We start from the raw sequence: 18,247 nt of genomic DNA, 5'->3' as shown, positions 1-18,247 counted from the left end.
CTGTGCCCAAATAGCAGCATTTTATTAACTACTGAGCCACTAAGTGCTTAATAAAAGCTTCCTTCCTTCCTTTAAGGAGCTTACAGTCTAATGGGGGAAGCAATATGTAAAAACTGACATACAAACAAGTTATACATGGAATAAATTGGAGACAACCAACAGAAGGAAAGTACTGTAGAGTTTTAGTCAGAACCCAGGAAAATAGAAAATCCAGAGGGCAGAATTGATGAGAGAGAACATTTCAAAACATGGAACACAGCCAATGAAAATGCTTGAAATATGGCTGTGGAGTGTTTCATTTTAAGAACAGCAAGGAAGTCATTATCACTTAATCATTGAATCACATGGTATTTTGGGGAAGGAGAAGTGTAGTGTACACAGGGGGCAGGGCATGGGGATGGGTTTCAGGTTATAAAGTATTTTGATAGTTAAAGAGAGGGTTCTATACTGTATCCTAGAGGCAGTAAGGAGCCACTGGAGTTTATGGAATAAGGATAATAGTGTTACATGGTCAGACAGGCTTTAGAAAGACCATTTTGACAGCTAAGGGAAAAATGAACTGGAATAGGGCAGGCAGACCAATAGCAGTTTATTGCAATAAGCAAAGCATGAGGTGATGAGGGTCCATACTCCAAGAGGGTGGGAGAGTCAGAAGAAAGAAGTTACAAAATTGGAATCAACAGAATTTGGCAACAGATTGGATTAAAGCAGCGAGAGAGGATGATACCTGGGTTGTGAGCCTGGGTTACTGAGAGAATAATCATACCCTCAATAGTAATCAGGAAGTCTGGAAGAGGGGATGGTTTGAAGCGAAGATAATAAGTTTAGTTTGAACATGTTATTTAAGATGAAATGTCTCATAGGCAATTGGAGATGCAAAGCTAGAGGTCATCAATGAAGTTAGGTTTGGATAAGTAAGTTTGAAAATGATAAATATAGAAATAATAATTTAAGCTATAGGATCTGATGAGATAACAAAGTAAAATTAAAGAGAAGGGCAGATACCTATGGGTACAATACTCATGGTTAGCAGGTTTGGTTTGAGAAAAATCCAACAAAGGGAATGAGGAGTAATCAGATAGGAAAAAGGAAAACCAGGAAAGAATAGTATCCTGAAAACTTAGAGAGAGGAGAGAATAAAGGAGGAAAAGGAAATTGACAAAGCCTGCAGAGAGGTTAAGAAGGAGGAGAATTAAGAAAAGGCCATTGGATTTGGTAAATCACAGTTTTTCTCTCCTCCTCACATCTGCCCTCATACTAGCATATGTAAAAATTATAGTCAATCTTCTACTTTCACATGGATAATATTACTAAAATATGGTGCAAAAGTCAAAAACACACATCTTGGTACATTGAACCTATGGGAAATAGGGAGTTTGGTTTCTGTGACCATCAAAACCAATAATCTTTTGCTAGAGATTGCTGAAAACATACTCAGGCATAAAATTCTTTACAACAAAACACTAATTCTGATTATTTGTACTTTTCTAACATGGTAACCATGAATTAACTCAGAAAATGCAGTATACGAAGTAAAATCAGTAATATGCAAAAGATTTTTATTGTTAATAATTCCCTGAAATCATGTGCTACCATCTCAATTAAAAACAAACATTGATTTCAGACAATATTCACTTTTCATAACACATGAAATCCAAAGTGTTATAAATTTGTTGCGGTTGTTCAGTTATTTCAGCCATGTTTAACTCTTTGACTCAATCTGGGTTTTTTTTGGGCAGAGAAACGGAAATGGTTTGCCAATTCCTTCTACTATTCATTTTTACAGATAAGGAAGCTGAGGCATACAGTAGGACTCAGAAGCTTGGGTGAAGCACCCAGTGGGACACCATCTACTCCATAAACTTGTACACATCGTGTGTGTCTCATTTTTTTTTTCTATTGAGAATAGCCTCAAATATGCAAAATTGCCAACAGGAAAGTGAAAATGAAATTATTGATAAAATCATGCAAATGCTTGAATCTCAAAAATTAAATGAGCAGATGTTGAGAAATGACTGTATATACTGATACTCTCTCAAATGCTTTCCCCTCAATTTAGTCATTTCACATGGCTGTTTCTCCACTCTACTTCAATCACACAATGACCATCATACCCTCCATCTTGCCATTATCTGTAAATGCACCATTTCCATGTTTGTGAATTCTGTAATTCCCTTAACTAATCACAAATCCATGTTATTCTACCTCTCCTTCTTAGCCACTTCAAACTCTAAAACATGATCTCTAATCCTTCAATCCTCAACAAAGCCCTATGATGTGTAGGTGAGATAGTGTCCTTCCTACTTTATAGCTGAGGTACAGAAAGACTAAATGACTTTATCCAGATCCCAGAGACATATACTTTGTAACCGGCTAACATCTGGGTTTCACTTAGGGACCAGGTACAGTGTTTATGTGGATGCTCAGTTGTGCCTCTTCCAACCTGTACTTGTGCAAATGATAAAACATGGGGCTATCTCTGTGGCCCTTCATAGCAGACTTCTTCCAGCTTGATATACCAACAGCAAAGAGGTAAATGCAAGCTTTGAGGTAACTCAAATGGTATATAAAGATGTTTTTTAAAGTTTTTCTTTTATGATACACTATCCAAAGTTACCATTGAATAAACAGTGGGAGACTGCATTTGTTATAATACTATTAAAATCATCACATTGATTATTCTTTCTTACTGGGCATCCTTTCATAAAGTCCTGGACATAGGATGACATCTCACCATTATTCAAAAGAGTAAGCATTATTTCCACTAACCTCCATATTTATTTTTTTTGCCCACATCTAAGATTTTAATGGTATTTAGTAAGAAACTTCCCTTCACGTAATTAAAAAAAAAAAAAAATTAATGTCCCCTTGCAAAAGAAAGGTTTATTTCCTGCCCAGCTGCTCTCTTGGACTTCATGATGTCCAGAAATTCATGCTGCTACAAGATGATAATAACTCTGAAACTTGTATCTGCTCAGTACTCACTACCCCAAATCAGCATCTTCTAGTCTCAGAGGATTGCCAATGACTTTTAAGAGATTTCGAGCCTTGCATAGCTGGTTATACAGCTAGAATATGTCCAAGTAAAGGCCTGAATTCATGTCTTTCTAACTCCCAGACTCGTCATCTACCTCATCTGTCATACTGCCTCTCATACTCTGTTTACAAACAAGCAGAAACTAGAATATGGTGTACTTCAATTCCATGATCAAGTTTTCTTCAGAAATAGACAGAACAGTCATAGCTTCTTAGCTCAGAATGGAGTCAACCTAATGAGAGATAGTAACAAAGATTTTTCCTGGAGTTGATTTTAAACTGAAGTGGAAAGATGAGATGTTTCCTAAACCAGATAACAGAGTAAATTAAGTAAATTAAGAAAAAGCCATTGCTCAAAAGGAAAGCCAGCAACAAAAGCCATAGTTTCATAGTATCTTTATCCTATCCAAAGATAATGAACAAGATGAGTTATTAAGAGGTTAAGTGTCACTGATACTTCCTATGATGAGATTCATAAATGGCATATAGTTCTGAAAGACCATACTTTCCCCAAAAGAACAAAAAAGATCAAGGGCGAGATGGAACAGTATTTTATGTAAATAAAATACACTCATGTGAGGAAATCCATGAACTGGCAGGGATAGGAGGTAATATTGTGAAGAGGATTGGATGGTAATCAATGGATAAAGACTTCTTTGATCAACTTAGAATTTTAAGAGACATAGAGAGTTGGAAAGCAGTCAGATAATGGAAGAAAAAGGGATTTTAAAGTGATATTGTTAAGAGAGTATATTATAAACCAAAGCTTCTTAAACTGTGGGTCATGACCTTATATAGGTCTAAATATGGGGGTTGTGAAAAATTTGGCAACAGTACAAGGTTTCTGAATGTTCTATATTCTATAATATTAAATATTCCACCAAGATTTAATTCTTTATGTAAAAATAAACAAATGCATCCATCTCATTAGTATGCAAATTTGCTTTCTTCCTTAATAAAAGGCAAAATTACATGGATACCTAAGAATTGTTTTAAAACAAATTTATGATTTATTATCATAAATATTTTATTTGTCTACCTATTTTATATATCTATATACCCACAGTCACATAAAAATGTCTTGAGTAAAAAGGGTGGGTCATGAGTGAAAAACCTTTAAGAAGTCCTGATATAGACTACCTGAATAGAAGAAGGAAATAGATAAATAGATGAGGAAAGAAATTACAAACATCACATGGAGATTTGATTTCTTAGTGATAGGAAATGTATTTCTGAATCTCTCTCTCTCTTTCTCTCTTTCTCTCTCTCTCTCTCTCTCTCACACACACACACACACACACACACACACACACACACACACACACACACTTCCCTTTCCCTCTTCTTTTCCTACTCTCTCTAAAGCCAAAACAATTGATAAATTTTGGATTGGCCTGAAGGCTAGTTCCTTTCTCAAAATCATCCAGGGACTAAAGAAGGTTAACTGCTATTCTGAACTTGATTCTGACTAAGAATTTATTGTTGAAGGAAAAATTATTAGAACGTTGGAAAGAAGTGACCACATTATCTCAGAATTATTTTAATAGAGGAGCAGTAAGCCAGTTATCAACTGATGTGTATTCCAGTTTTAAGGAAAGTAGATTTTAAAGAGGTCAAAAAAAAAAAAAAAAAAAAAAGAGAAGACAGGATTTTGTGGCACAGTGGGATGGAAAACTCTAAAACCACTCCTAACTTCTCTAGCCTCTTCTACAACTTTGCCAACAGCCTTTTCACCCTGAAGGTGCTTCTGCCTCTATGGATTCTTATCTGCTGAGTTCTTGCTGGGGACCACAATTTCTTGAAAATGCCATTCTTACTTCCCTACTCTTCTCCTGATATTCTGGATTTTTCCCTTTGTGGGTATCCTCTTTTCTTTTCCATTCAACTCCCTGCTTTCCAGTTCCCTTTTATGTACAGTATCTCTCCACTGGTATGTAAGCTACTTGAAAGCAGGTAATAGCTTACACATTCATATTCTCTCTCTCTCTCTCTCTCTCTCTCTCTCTCTCTCTCTCTCTCTCTCTCTCTCTCTCTCTCTCTTTTACTATGTTTCTCTCTCTCTTTATCTCTCTGATTTATTCTCAGCACTTACTTAATGCCTGGCATATAGTAAGTATTTAATAAATGCATATTCTCTGCATCCCCGTCTTTCTCTCACACACTTCCAGAGAAAGACTGTTGTGTTTTTGTCTTTGTAGCTCTAAAACTTATCACACAGAAGGTGCTAAATAAGATCTGAATGAACTTGAAGCCATGGGGATGATCTGGTATCCTAAGTCCTGATTAATCCACATTGGTAATTCTTATCACACTATTAAATTTTTTAATTTTATGGACTGAGAAAAGTGTTTGGAGTGGATGTCCACATACCGATCATCTGTCCCACTACTATGTTAACCAATCGACGAATTTTTATTTTGTTCCAGACGTCATGCTAAGCAATGAGGACAATAGTTACAAAGAGTGAACAATCCCTATATACAAGGAGCTTCCATTGGAATGAACTGAGTAGTGTGAGTGCCTGTTTTCCTAAGAGGCATTATATCCCATCTCTGTCTATATGTCTTACCAGATAAGGCACCATCACTATGGAACTGGATCAAGAACAAGTTGAAGTATCCAATAAGCTCCCGAGACAATCCTGTCTTATATGCCACAATCTGAAAAAGAGGAATGTCAGATCTGTATATCTCCTTTGAAAACATGCATTTGGGAGTTTCATGTGAATAAAAAAGGACTTAACAGACTATTTCATAGTTTTAACTACTGAGCTTGTTCTATACTGGAAAGTGGATAACATGTGAGTAATAAAGTGGATTAGTGTGATATTTGCCTGCTGAATTTTCCAGTACAATTCTTTCTAAAATTAGCTTGCTTATCCTTTCTTACAGAACAATAATATTCCATTACATTCATATACCATAACTTATTCAGTCATTCCCAAGTTGATGCGCATCGACTCTATTTCCATTTCCTTGCCACTACAAAAAGGGCTGCCACAAACATTTTTATACATGGGTTCTTTTCCCTCTTTTATAAGTATTGTCCCAATACTCCCCATATGTCATGTTTACATATACATTGGAGGATAGGCATAGAGAGAAAAACAATTAAGAAAAACAGAAATGTTATTTAGGTTTTCATGTATATATTTATTTCTTCAATGAGATAGAAATTCCTTGAGGATAGTGTCCAATTCTTATTAATTTCCTAAGCTCTTAATATAATGTTATGTACATAGTAGATGCCTGATAAATTTATTTTGAATGACTAAATGGGAACATGCTATTTTCACCATTGGTAGGAACCTAGAAATCATTTAATTTAACCCTCCTATTTTGGAGATGAGACAATTGAAGTTCATATAAAGGTTACCAGCTTGTCCAAAGTCACCCAGGAAGTTTACTGCAGGCCCTGAATTCGCATTCTGAATTTCTGACCTCATATCCAATACTCTTTCCATCATCCATATTAACTTGCTGATAACTATCAAATAATCAGTTTGATTATAACCCAAAGCAGTTACAAATGAACTTGCACTAACTTTTGTGTCATTTCTACCTCCACAATTGCAAAATGCCCTATGCTACTTACATGTATTGTCTTTTCTTTAGCATTGCATACACTTGTTTATTTTTTAATGCTTCTTTAGTTTTTTACATCTCACTCCTGGCTGGAACTAAGCAGTTGTGTACCCAAGTTAGCAAGTTTTCAAAATTGCCTCTCTCCCATCTTGTATACCATGCCCATTGTGGATTATCAAGGAACCTGAAAAATTATCTACTCTCACTTTATAGATGATGAATTTGAAATGAAAAACTTACACATAGGTTGAATAAGTAGTAAGAAGCAAAGTCAAGATTTGTATCTAGGTCTTTTGACAATAACTCCAATGTTCTTTCCTCTGTTCTCTACTATTAGAGGCATAATGAATGTCATTATGACACAAGAAATATCACAAAATAACACATAGGCAACACATAGAATAGTACTTTCTATCATTAAAATAAGTGCATTTATACAAAATAATATTTAACAGAGCTTTATGAACTAGCAAAGATGCTAAGAGATGAGAACTTGTAGATGACAGGGTTAAAGGAAGACAGACATTTACTACTGGTGAAGCTAGGAATCAGCTTGACTATTCTTGAAAACAATGTGGCATTATGCAATGATAATTACTCAGTCATACATATTTTCTTATTCCATTATTGGGCCATTAAACCAAGAAGTTACTAACTGCAAAAAAAAAAAGACTTAGATGGACTAAAACCTTTGGAGCAATATTCATGCTAATGCTAAAAACAAAATATGTTCCCAATAATTGGAGAATGCTTAAAACATATTATGGTCTATGAATCTAATGGAATATTATTTAGATGTAGAAATAAAAAATATCAAGAATTCAGAAGAACATGATAAGACTTAATGATGGTCAATGTGGGAATTTTACTTAACTATGCATATTTGTTTTGGGGGTTTTATTTTTCTTATTTTTCCCCATGGATGAGGGAGAGAGAGGTAAAAATATTAACCAAAAAAATCACAAGTAAAAGAAAATAGATTTTGAATAGATATTAAAAATATTAAATTAAAAATTTTAAACCATTGGCACTATGAAGTCTAGACAATAAAGAAAAACCTCCAAAGTACTTCATAGTCATGTTAAAAAATATTAATGATAGTTTGAGTCTCTTGTCATTTATGCTGAATTATATTGTTTCAAATGATTCTATAAATTTAAGAAATGATTCTATAATGTAAGTTTAAATGATGACAATATTCATTATTTAAATAAACTCATATCATTTGTGCTAAAAAGAAAGGAACAAAAGAAAGGAAAAAAAGAAAAAAATAGAAGAGCAAAGAAAGGACATCATACACAATAACTAGAATAATATAAATGAAGTCAACAAAATTCTGGTCAATTCCAATAGTTTAGATTGGTACATTATTATCCAAGTTAAAGGATATAGCCTCCTATTTTATGAACTATCTTCCACTTCTTATCACTTGTAAGGGGACTGAGGGGAGAGTATATATATATATATATATATATATTGAGAAGTGTCTTTTGTGTAAAAAAATATATACTTTTAAAAAAAATTATTCCACTTCTGATCCCTTCCCTACCTCTTTTCATGCCTTTCTTTGTGTTATGCTTCAGGCCATTAATGTATTTTTGCTATCCTTGGTTTAAGTTCTGGTCTCATCCTTGTAGTCATTTGATTTAAGATCATTAAAGCTCTCTCCATCTTGTCTTTTGAGCCCTCAGGAAACTAGAATGAAAGCAAAGTATGATATGTGGATAGATTCAGGCAGACAAAAGCAAAGAAACATTGGTTTCAGGGATCTTTGCCAAGGGAACAGTGAATAGAGTGCTGGATTTGGAGATAAATACCCAAATTCGAATCCTGCTTCAGGATTTGTGAGCTATGTGAACCCTACTAAGTCACTTACTCCTCTCTTCTAGCCTCAGTTTCCTCAACTGTATAAAGGGGATAATAATAATAACACTTATCTTACAGGGTTGTGAAGATTAAATAAGGTAACATATGTAAAAATACTTTACAAACCTTAAAGCATTATACAAATGCAAGATATTATTATTTCTATAAGTTGGGGGCCTCTCAATTTTCTGAAGCCCTTCCTACAACCACTTCAAATATTACTACCTCATTTGTGCATATATCCAGTAGCTAGTCTTCCTTCTGTGTGATTCTTTTAGGTATTCTCAGAGCACTTTATAAGCTATTCCAGTTTCAATCTAACAACGAGAGATTGAGGAAGATTCAAGGAAAAGATCCCTAAAATTAGCTTGACATGAATGTTGAATGTGAAATGTTTCCCTAGTAAGGAACTATAATCACAAAGCTCAGAAAATCCAGACATTGGAACAACAATGAATATTTCGTTGAGGGGGGGAAGTAATATAGTAAGTATCCATAAATAAACTGTAAGTGAATTTACCATCTCAGTTAGATTATTTCTAAACTCAATTTTTTCTACAGGATTATGAATTTCACAGGTGGTACCTGGTAGCCATTGGTTACCTCTAGGACTCTTTCAGTGGTGTCAGAGGTTAGAATTTCAATTCTCATAGTCTTTCCATCAGGAAGAAATACATCCAGAAATACTTTCTTAGTGGTGATTTTAAATGTATCCTGCAGTCAAAAAGAAATTAAAATAAGCTTTACAAAATCTTTCCCTCATTTTGTGTGTATAAGTTCCTCCTGTCCTCATCTTTCACAGGCTAGGATACAGCAAGGTAGGAAGCAAGTAAACTCAGTGCTGGTTGGTGGCAGTGATTTACTCTATGTAAGTAAGGCAGTAAAATATGATGAGATATAGATGATATTAGTTTTTTTCTTCTTCTAATTCCCTTTGGATTGATGACTTTTGTGTTTTACATGTCATTTTTTTTAACTTTTTCATCAAATAATATTTATTGACTGTCTATATATGATATTTTCAAATAAGTGCTAAACAGAGCAAAATAAATATTCAAAAAATTATCTCTTCTGGATACTTATAAATTCAAAATGATAATATCTTTATGTACCAAGAATGAAAAAATTCAGAAAACTGAACAAAGATCATTGATTTATAAAAAGGGCTACATTGTTGATTTTTAAAACTGAAGTTTTATTGTTGCCTTTTGTTTTCACACCAGATATTTTCTCATAGTACCTTCCCTTTCCAAACACAGGGAGATACACTCACCCCTACATAAACACACACTGAACCTTTCCATGTTAACAGAGAAAACTGTGGATAAGCCCTCAAAAAATCTTGATATAAGAAAGGAGCTCCTATTTGAAGTATTTTGAACAATATTAATCCCTTTTAGAACATCTTAAACAAATTATCCTTAGATTTTATTTGATCCCTAATAATAGTCTAGAGGGCAGGAAGGAATGACTGTTAGGAATAAACAAACAGATCCTTGAAGTCAGGAAGACCCAAATTCAAATTCCATCTCAGATATTTAACTGTGGGATCTTGAGCAAGACATTTAACTTTTACCTAAGTTTTTCTCAATTGGCACTTTCTTCTCAGGATTGATAGGTGGATCAAATGAGTTAATGTTTGTAAAGGTTTAGCCCAGTTTCTGCACACAGCAAACACTGAATACTTATTTCTTTCCTTCCATCATAAGATGATAATGATATTAACAATAAGTCACATTTATACAGTACCCTTGGGCTTAAGTCTTCTGTTGGGTCTGCCAAACTGGGGATGCAGAAAAAAAAAAAAAAGGCTAACAAATTAATAATTTAATGAGTAAAGCAGCAAGTAAACAACAAAATATGCAAACAAGATTCGTACAGAATAAATGAGGTAAAGCACTAGCATGAAGAGAGATCAGAGAAAGGCTTGTTGTAGAAGCTGGAATTTAATCTGGTCCTGAAGAAGGCCAGGACATAGAGGGAGAAATTGCAGTCATAGGGGAATAGCTAAAGAAAACATCTGGAGAATGAACTGATGCTAAGTGAAGTGAGTGGAATGAAGAAAACATGGTACACAGTAACAACAGGATTATACAATGATCAATTTGGATGGACTGTAGCTTTTTTCAACAATAAGGTGATTCAGGCCAGTTCCAGTGGTCTTGTGATAGAGAGAGTTGCATCCAGAGACAAGACTGTGGGAACTATGTGTGGATCACAACATGGTATTTTTACTTTTTTTGTTGTTGTTTGTTTGCATTTTGTTTTCTTTCCCATTTTTCCCTTTTTGATCTTATTTTTCTTCTACAGCATGATAATTATAAAAATATGTATAGAAGAAATGCATATGTTTAATATACATTGGATTACTTGCTGTCTAGGAGAAGGGGTGGGAGGAAGGGAAGGAAAAATAATTTGGAACACAATGTTTTGCAAGGGTGAATGTTGAAAACTATCTTTGCATATATTTTGAAAATAAAAAGCTTTATTTTAAAAAAAAAAAAAGAAAATATCTGGAGAAAGGAAATAGTGTCAAATTCAAGAAATAGCAAGGAGCCTTGAGTCTTGGATGATAAAAGATTAAAGTGGAAAGAAAGGTTTAGGTAATGAAGGACTCTAAAAGCTACACAGAAGAATTTACATTTGACTCTAAAGGTAATTTGTATTTGACCCTGTGGAGTCACTGAAGTTTATTAAATAGGAAGGTGACATAGTCAAACCTCACTTTTAGGAAAATCTGTTTGACAGCAGCTGAATCGAGGATGGACTTGGGGGAAGAGACCCAGAGCAGACGGACCCAGCAGCAGGCTATTGCAACAGTCCAGATGTGAAGTGATGAGGGCACGTACCAGAGTGGTGCCAGTGACCAAGGAGAGAAGGGGGAATATATGAAAGAGGCTGAGGAGAGAAAATCAATCGACCTTGACAACAACTTGGATATGGCTGGTGAGAGTGAGTAGAGAGTGGCATTTAAGTTCTGAGTCTGAGTGAATGGGATAATGGTAGTGCCCTCAATAAATATAGGAGAGTTAGGAAGAGGAGAGGGTTTGGGAAGAAATGAGCTCAGTTTTGGATAAGCTATGGAATAGCCAGTCTGAGGTGTCCAATAAACATTTGGAGATGTGAGATGGAGGTTGGGAGAGAGGTAAGGGCTTGATAAGTAAGTTTGAGAAGGATCGAGGTGAACAGATGAGATCACAAACTGAAATAAAACAGAGAAGAGGAGAGCCCAGAACAGAGCCTTGGAAAACATCCATGCTACTAGAAGAATATCCATCAAAGGAAACTGAAAAGGAGCAGTCACATGAAAAGAAAACCAGGAGAAAATAGTATCACAAAAATGTAAAAAGAAAAGAATTTAAAGAAGAGAATGATCAATACTTCAAAGACTGCAGAAAAGAAAAGGCCATTGGCTTTGACAATTAAGAGACCATTGGTAACATTGGATAGAGCAGTTTCAATTGAATGAAGAGGTCAGAAGCCAGGCTGCAGAGAATTAAGAGAGTTAGGAAAAAGGAAGTAGAGGTACTGTTTATAGATGGACTTTTCAAAGAGTTTAGCCATGAAAGAAAAAAGAGATTTAGGACAATATTTAGCAGAAATGGAAGGATCAAGTGAGAGCATAGACTACGAGGATATATTTGTAGCCAAAAGACAGGAAGATGTAAAAGACCCTTCCTTATGTAAGTATTCTCTATGTTTTCTTATTTACTTATTTTTCTCAATAGCATTTTATTTTTTGACATACACGAAAAGATAGTTTTCAGCATTCATTTTTGTAAGACTTTGTGTTCCAAATTTTTCTCATTCCCTTTCTTCCCCCCTCCCCAAGATAGCAAGCAATCTGATATGTTAAATATATGCAGTCCTTTTAAACATATTTTCTTATTTCGCATGTTGCACAAGAAAAATCAGACCAAAGGGAAGAAAATCACAAGAAAGAAAAAGTAAACACAAAAAGGTTAAAATACTATTATGCTTCCTTATTTATTCACCTAATAACTATCCAAGAACTTAGGGTTCTCCAATTTTTCAACTCCAAACCTTTTCCTTTTTCCGCTGTAGACTGAAACAATGCTAAGCCCAAGAGGCAAAGTCATTGCCTTTTCTTTCTTAGCTTCCCATAGATAGATAGATAGATAGATAGATAGATAGATAGATAGATAGATAGATAGATAAAATGGCAAACCTGGAACAAATTTCTTGTTCCTTATAAATACTATTACATAAATACTTACAAATACTATTATATACATTTCACAGATGAGGAAACTGAGGTTTTAAGGAGTGAAATCACTTGCCCAGGGTCATATTTCTAATATCAGAGTCAGAATCTCTTGGCTTCAAAACCTAAAAGATTAGCTAAAAATAAAAGCATTCTGCACACACACACACACACACACACACACACACACACACATATTCAGACCTAGGTTACATATACACACAAACATTTACATATGATAAGTATAGTATCCTTTATCATCACCTCTAAAATATTTTCCAAATTCCTGGCTGCAGACCACTGATTTTTACTGCTCAGCAAAACTTGAGTTATGTCTTAAAAATTCATAAACTTTAAAAACACACTGTTCCTATGCTCCACTCTTCATGTCACAATTTGCTCCCCTGTAGCACCTCCCTCCCTGTCCCTTGAGCACAGAGAACATAGTCAAGTTAAAGAGGTCAAAACTAGAAATATGAGATATTTTATTGGTCCACAGTATACTTTGGTTTGGGAAACACTGTCGTATTTTAACATAGCTAGATGTTACATAATTACTCTTTTAATAAATGAAAGAAAAAGCCTTTATTAATTGTTTACTTACTATATGCCAAGTACTGTACTAAGAGTCTGTGAAACAAAAAAATAAAGTGTGTTGTGTGTATAATAATTTTTAAATGTATATTAATTTTATTACTAAAATTTAATTATTAAATTAATTTTGTAAGTATCAAATTATTGATTTAAAATATTTATTAATATAAAAACAAAAGGGAAAATTATATATATGTATACATATATGCATGTGGTATACATAAATATATGTGTATATATATGTATGTACATATAGTATGTATCTGTATGTGTACGCATATGTGTAGATATGTGAATGTGTGTATACATGTATATATATATATGTATATATGTGTGTGTGTGTGTGTATATATAGGGAGACATTATATGGAAAATTGCCAGGATGACGAATGCAGCCAAAGGTTGAAGATTGGACTACTTTCTCCAGGCTTAGCTAGGTGGTGCAAAGACAAATTTACTAAGCACCTATATATATGCCAGGCACTGTGCCAAAAGCTTACAAATATTTTTCCATTGGAACTTGAAACAGTCCTTAGAAGTAGATGCTATTATTATTCCCATTTTACAGATTCTGATTTATAGAAAACTGAGGTAAACAAGTAAAGTAGTTTACAGAAAGTCATACAGCCAGTAAATGTCTGAGATAAGATTTGAATTCACAGGAAATAAGCCTAGGAGAGGTTGAAAACATTCAAAAATGATACTTACGGGATATAGAAAGAAACTGCAATATGAAATAGGGCAAGTTTCTAAAGAAATCAACATAGAAAAATGCATATATACATAAACATACATGCATAGTCAAAGTGAGGTAAAATAAAATATTTTTATGAAAGTAAAATAAAATTAGTAAAATAAAAAAAGTGTGATAATAACTTCAGTAAATTAATAACTCACAAAATAAACAAACACAAATCAATGGTATTTCTTTATAACAGCAACAAAATCTTAAGGAATAATTGAAAGGGAAGTCACTTTCAAAATATACATTTCACAAAACATAAAATATATGGAAGTCAATTAATTAATAGCTATATAGCTATAATTATAAAATAATAATTAAAGAAAACTCAAATAATTGGGGGGATATTCAGGACCAATGGATGAATCACAATGTTAAATTTAAAATGACAACACTACCAAAATTAACTTACAGATTTAATGATACATCAATTTGACTATCAAGAGGATACTTATCAGAGCTAGACAAAATAATAATAAAATTTATTTGGAAGAACAAAAGAGTTAGGTTATCAAGAAAAATAATGAAGGAAAAAAAAGGAGGAATTAATGGGGAAGAAGCTTCTAGATCTCAAATTATATTATGAAACAGTAACAAAATTATTTAGTGTTAGTTACAAAAAAAAATTAGAGAAGATCAATATAACAGTCTTGGTAAGGAAGAATCAGAAATAAATGAACTCAATATAACCTCATATTCATTAAACTCAAAAATATAAATTACCTTAGAAAGAAGTCCCCAACTAATAAGAACTATTGACAGAATTGGAAAATGGTCTAGCAGAAATTAGATTTTAGGCTAATAGCTTACAATATATGCCATGATATATTTCAAAACATAAAATATTATCTGAATATAAGTAATCATTCTATTAAAAACAGAAGAAAAGATTTGGTGCCTTTCCTGGAAATGGCTAGAAGGTAAATTCTTAACCAAATAGAAGATAGAGGTAATTATACAAAATAGAACAGATTAATTAAGTTATCTGAATTGAAAAGTTTTTGCAGAAACAAAATTAATGCATCTAGGATAAGAAGAAAAGTGGTTTCACTAGGAAAAATACCTAGATTAACTATCTCTGAAAAGGATCTGATATCTAAATATCTAAAAGGATCTGATATCTGATATCTAAAATATGTGGGCAACTAAACGAATTATTTATGACCAAAAGTCATTCCCCCACAAAGTCAAATGACATGAATGAGTAAGTCTCAAAAGAATTAAAAATTATTAACAACTAGGTGTTACAATAGACAGAGTGCTAGGCTTAGAAGCAGGCAGAATTCATCATCATGAATTCAAATCTGATACTCAGACATTTACCAAGTTGACCCTGGGCAAGTCGATTGTTTACCTCTGTTTCCTCATCTTATAAAATGAACTAGAGAGAGAAATGTCAAACCACTCCAGTATCTCTGGCAAGAAAACTCCAAATGGAACCATTAAGAGTCAGATATAACCGAAACAATTTAATAACATTTCTCTATGTAATAAAAATACTTTCTTAATAATGAAGTACCTTGGGGCAGCACAGATGGCACAATGAATAGAGCATCAACCTTGGAGTCAGGAGGACCTGAATTCAAATTCTGCCTCAGACACTCTATACTTGCTGGCTATGTGACTCTGGGCAAATCACTTAATCCCAATTGTCTTACAGATATATATATGTATCCTATCCTTAGCCACCCCAGCCTTACTGCCTCCTCCTCTCAGATTTCTCTCCATCCACTCTGTGTATATATATTGCATGTACCTAGTTATTTGTCTGTTGGCTATTGCCATTTGAATGTATGTCCTTGATTTCAAGAAAAATGTGTTTGTATGTGTGTGTGGTTTTGGGGTTTTTTGTTTGTTGGTTTGTTTTGCTATTCTTTGCATGCCCGGTGTTTATCACAGTGTCTATTACATACTAAGCACTAAATACAAGTTTTATTGACTTTGTTGACTGAAATGGAGGAGAATATCATTTTCCAAGGTTAATGGTTTCAGTTTGCACAGTCACTCAAAACCCCAAAGAAAATTCACTATAGACAAGGCTTAATAAATAGGTTCAGAGAGACAAGAAGATGGCACAGTGATTAAAGCAATGGCAGTTAGGAGGAGACGAGTTCAAATCCGAAATCTGACCTCAGGCACTAGCTGTGCGACTTGGACAAGTCAGTTCATCCTGATTGTCAGACTCCAACTCTCCTACACACACATTGCACATATGCAATAATAAGCTACAGACTAAGTATTCCGAACCCAAAGAAATTTAGTCTAAAGAAAACAAGGAAAGAATGTTAAATGACTTGTCTAAGATCACACAGCAAGTAAGTATCTGTAGTTAGATTTTAACTCAGATCTTTCTTTCTTTCTTTTTTTTTAAATTATAGCTTTTTATTTACATATATTTTTATTTACGTATATATGGATGGGTAATTTTACAGCACTGACAATTGCCAAGCCTTTTGTTCCAATTTTCCCCCTTTCCTCTCACTTCCCTCCCCCAGATGGCAGTTTGACCTATACATGTTACATATGTTAAAGTATAAATTAAATATAATATATGTATTCATATCCAAACAGTTATTTTGCTGTACAAAAAGAATCAGATTTTGAAATTGTGTATAATTAGCCTGTGAAGGAAATCAAAAATGCAGGTGGACAAAAATAGGGGTATTGGGAATTCTATGTAGTGGCTCATAGTCATCTCCCAGAATTCTTTCGCTGGGTATAGCTGGTTCAGTTCATTACTGTCTATTGGAACTGATTTGGTTCATCTCATTGTTGAAGAGGGCCTCGTCCATCAGAATTGATCATCATATAGTTTTGCTGTCGAAGTATAAAATGATCTCCTGGTCCTGCTTATTTCACTCTAATTCAGATCTTTCTGACTGCAGTCCTGGTGCTCTATCCACTGCTCAGCCTAGTTTCCTCAGCTTAATTATAATTTTTTTTACTATATCATTTTTCTCCTTTCTCTCATTGAGGGAAACAAATGCTTAAAATTAATCATGGTCAAGTCAAATTACAAAGTCCCTCTTGATGTCTCTACTGGACCTGTATCCCAAAGAGATCATAAAAAACGGAAAAGGACTCACATCTGCAAAAATGTTTGTGGCAGCATTTTTTATGGTGGCAAAAATCTGGAAACTGAATGGATGTCCATCAGTTGGAGAATGGCTGAATAAGTTATGATATATGAATGTTATGGAATAGTAGTATTCTGTAAGAAACGATCAGAAGGATGATTTCAGAAAGGCTTGGAGAGACTGACATGAACTGCTGCTAAGTGAAATGAAGAACCATGAGAACATTGTATATAACAACAAGAATATATGGTGATCAATTTTGATGAACATGGCTCTTTTCAACAATGAGGTGATTCAGGTCACTTCCAATATACTTGTAATGGAGAGAGCCATCTGAATCCAGAGAGAGAATTACGGGGACTTAGTGTGGATCACAACATAGTATTTTCACCTTTTGTTATTGCTTGTTTGCTTCCTTTTTTCTCATTTTTTTTTCTTTTTGATCTGATTTTTCTTGTGCAGCATGATGAATATGGAAATATATTTAGAAGAAATGCATATGGTTAACTTATATTGGATTACTTGCTGTCTTGGTGGGATGGAGAAGGATTAAAACTTGGAACAAAGGTGAATGTTGAAAACTGTCTTTGCACGTATTTGGGAAAATAAAATATTATTAAAGGTTTAATTTTTAAAAATAAAACAACAAAGTCCCACTTGTGCCACTAAAGAGTGACAGAATATATGTCTGCCATTGAAAATCAATCTAGCTAAGTTTGGAGAATTCCATCATCAGGTTGGTCAAGAGGTAATGAAGCCCTTAACCTTGGAATCTTCAAGACCACCTAATAAATCAGAGAAAGATTGTGGCTTTTGTTGACAGAGAACAGGCACACGCTGAAAGAATTACGGACAGGTAAACCATTGAAGGACTAACTTTTAACCTTCATTTCTTTTTTCTCCCTAAAAATAATAAAAAATTACTTAGCTATTACTACCCACCTCCCAATCCAGGTTCACAAGCTAGGTATCATTCTGGATTTCTTATTCCTTTCTATCTCTTCTTCCATCTCCAAGTCCTATCCTTCCTACCTTCATATTTTTGTAGATAACTGCAGTTTAGTGCCTTGCCCAGGATCACACAGATAATAAGTGTCCAAGACCAGATTGAACTCAAGTCCTC

General features: G+C 34.0%; 1 protein-coding gene across 3 annotated transcripts in view; it reads right to left on the bottom strand.

Annotated features, from left to right (window-relative positions):
* SNX31 (sorting nexin 31) overlaps nt 1-18,247 on the bottom strand; it is a 76,169-nt gene that overhangs the window by 42,046 nt on the left and 15,876 nt on the right. For 2 of the 3 annotated variants that reach the window (XM_074268090.1, XM_074268097.1), the window contains exons 5-6: nt 9,090-9,200; nt 5,606-5,696 (exon numbers count right to left, since the gene is read on the bottom strand). In XM_074268090.1, coding sequence (XP_074124191.1) covers nt 5,606-5,696; nt 9,090-9,200 — 202 coding nt within the window. The remainder of the gene's footprint in view (nt 1-5,605; nt 5,697-9,089; nt 9,201-18,247) is intronic. The other variant, XM_074268107.1, reaches the window with a different exon arrangement.

The sequence above is a fragment of the Sminthopsis crassicaudata genome, chromosome 1, assembly GCF_048593235.1.
Source record: "Sminthopsis crassicaudata isolate SCR6 chromosome 1, ASM4859323v1, whole genome shotgun sequence".
NCBI classification, from domain to species: domain Eukaryota; kingdom Metazoa; phylum Chordata; class Mammalia; order Dasyuromorphia; family Dasyuridae; genus Sminthopsis; species Sminthopsis crassicaudata.
Note: the sequence above shows the minus strand (reverse complement) of the source record. Positions and strands in the feature narration are given on the sequence as shown.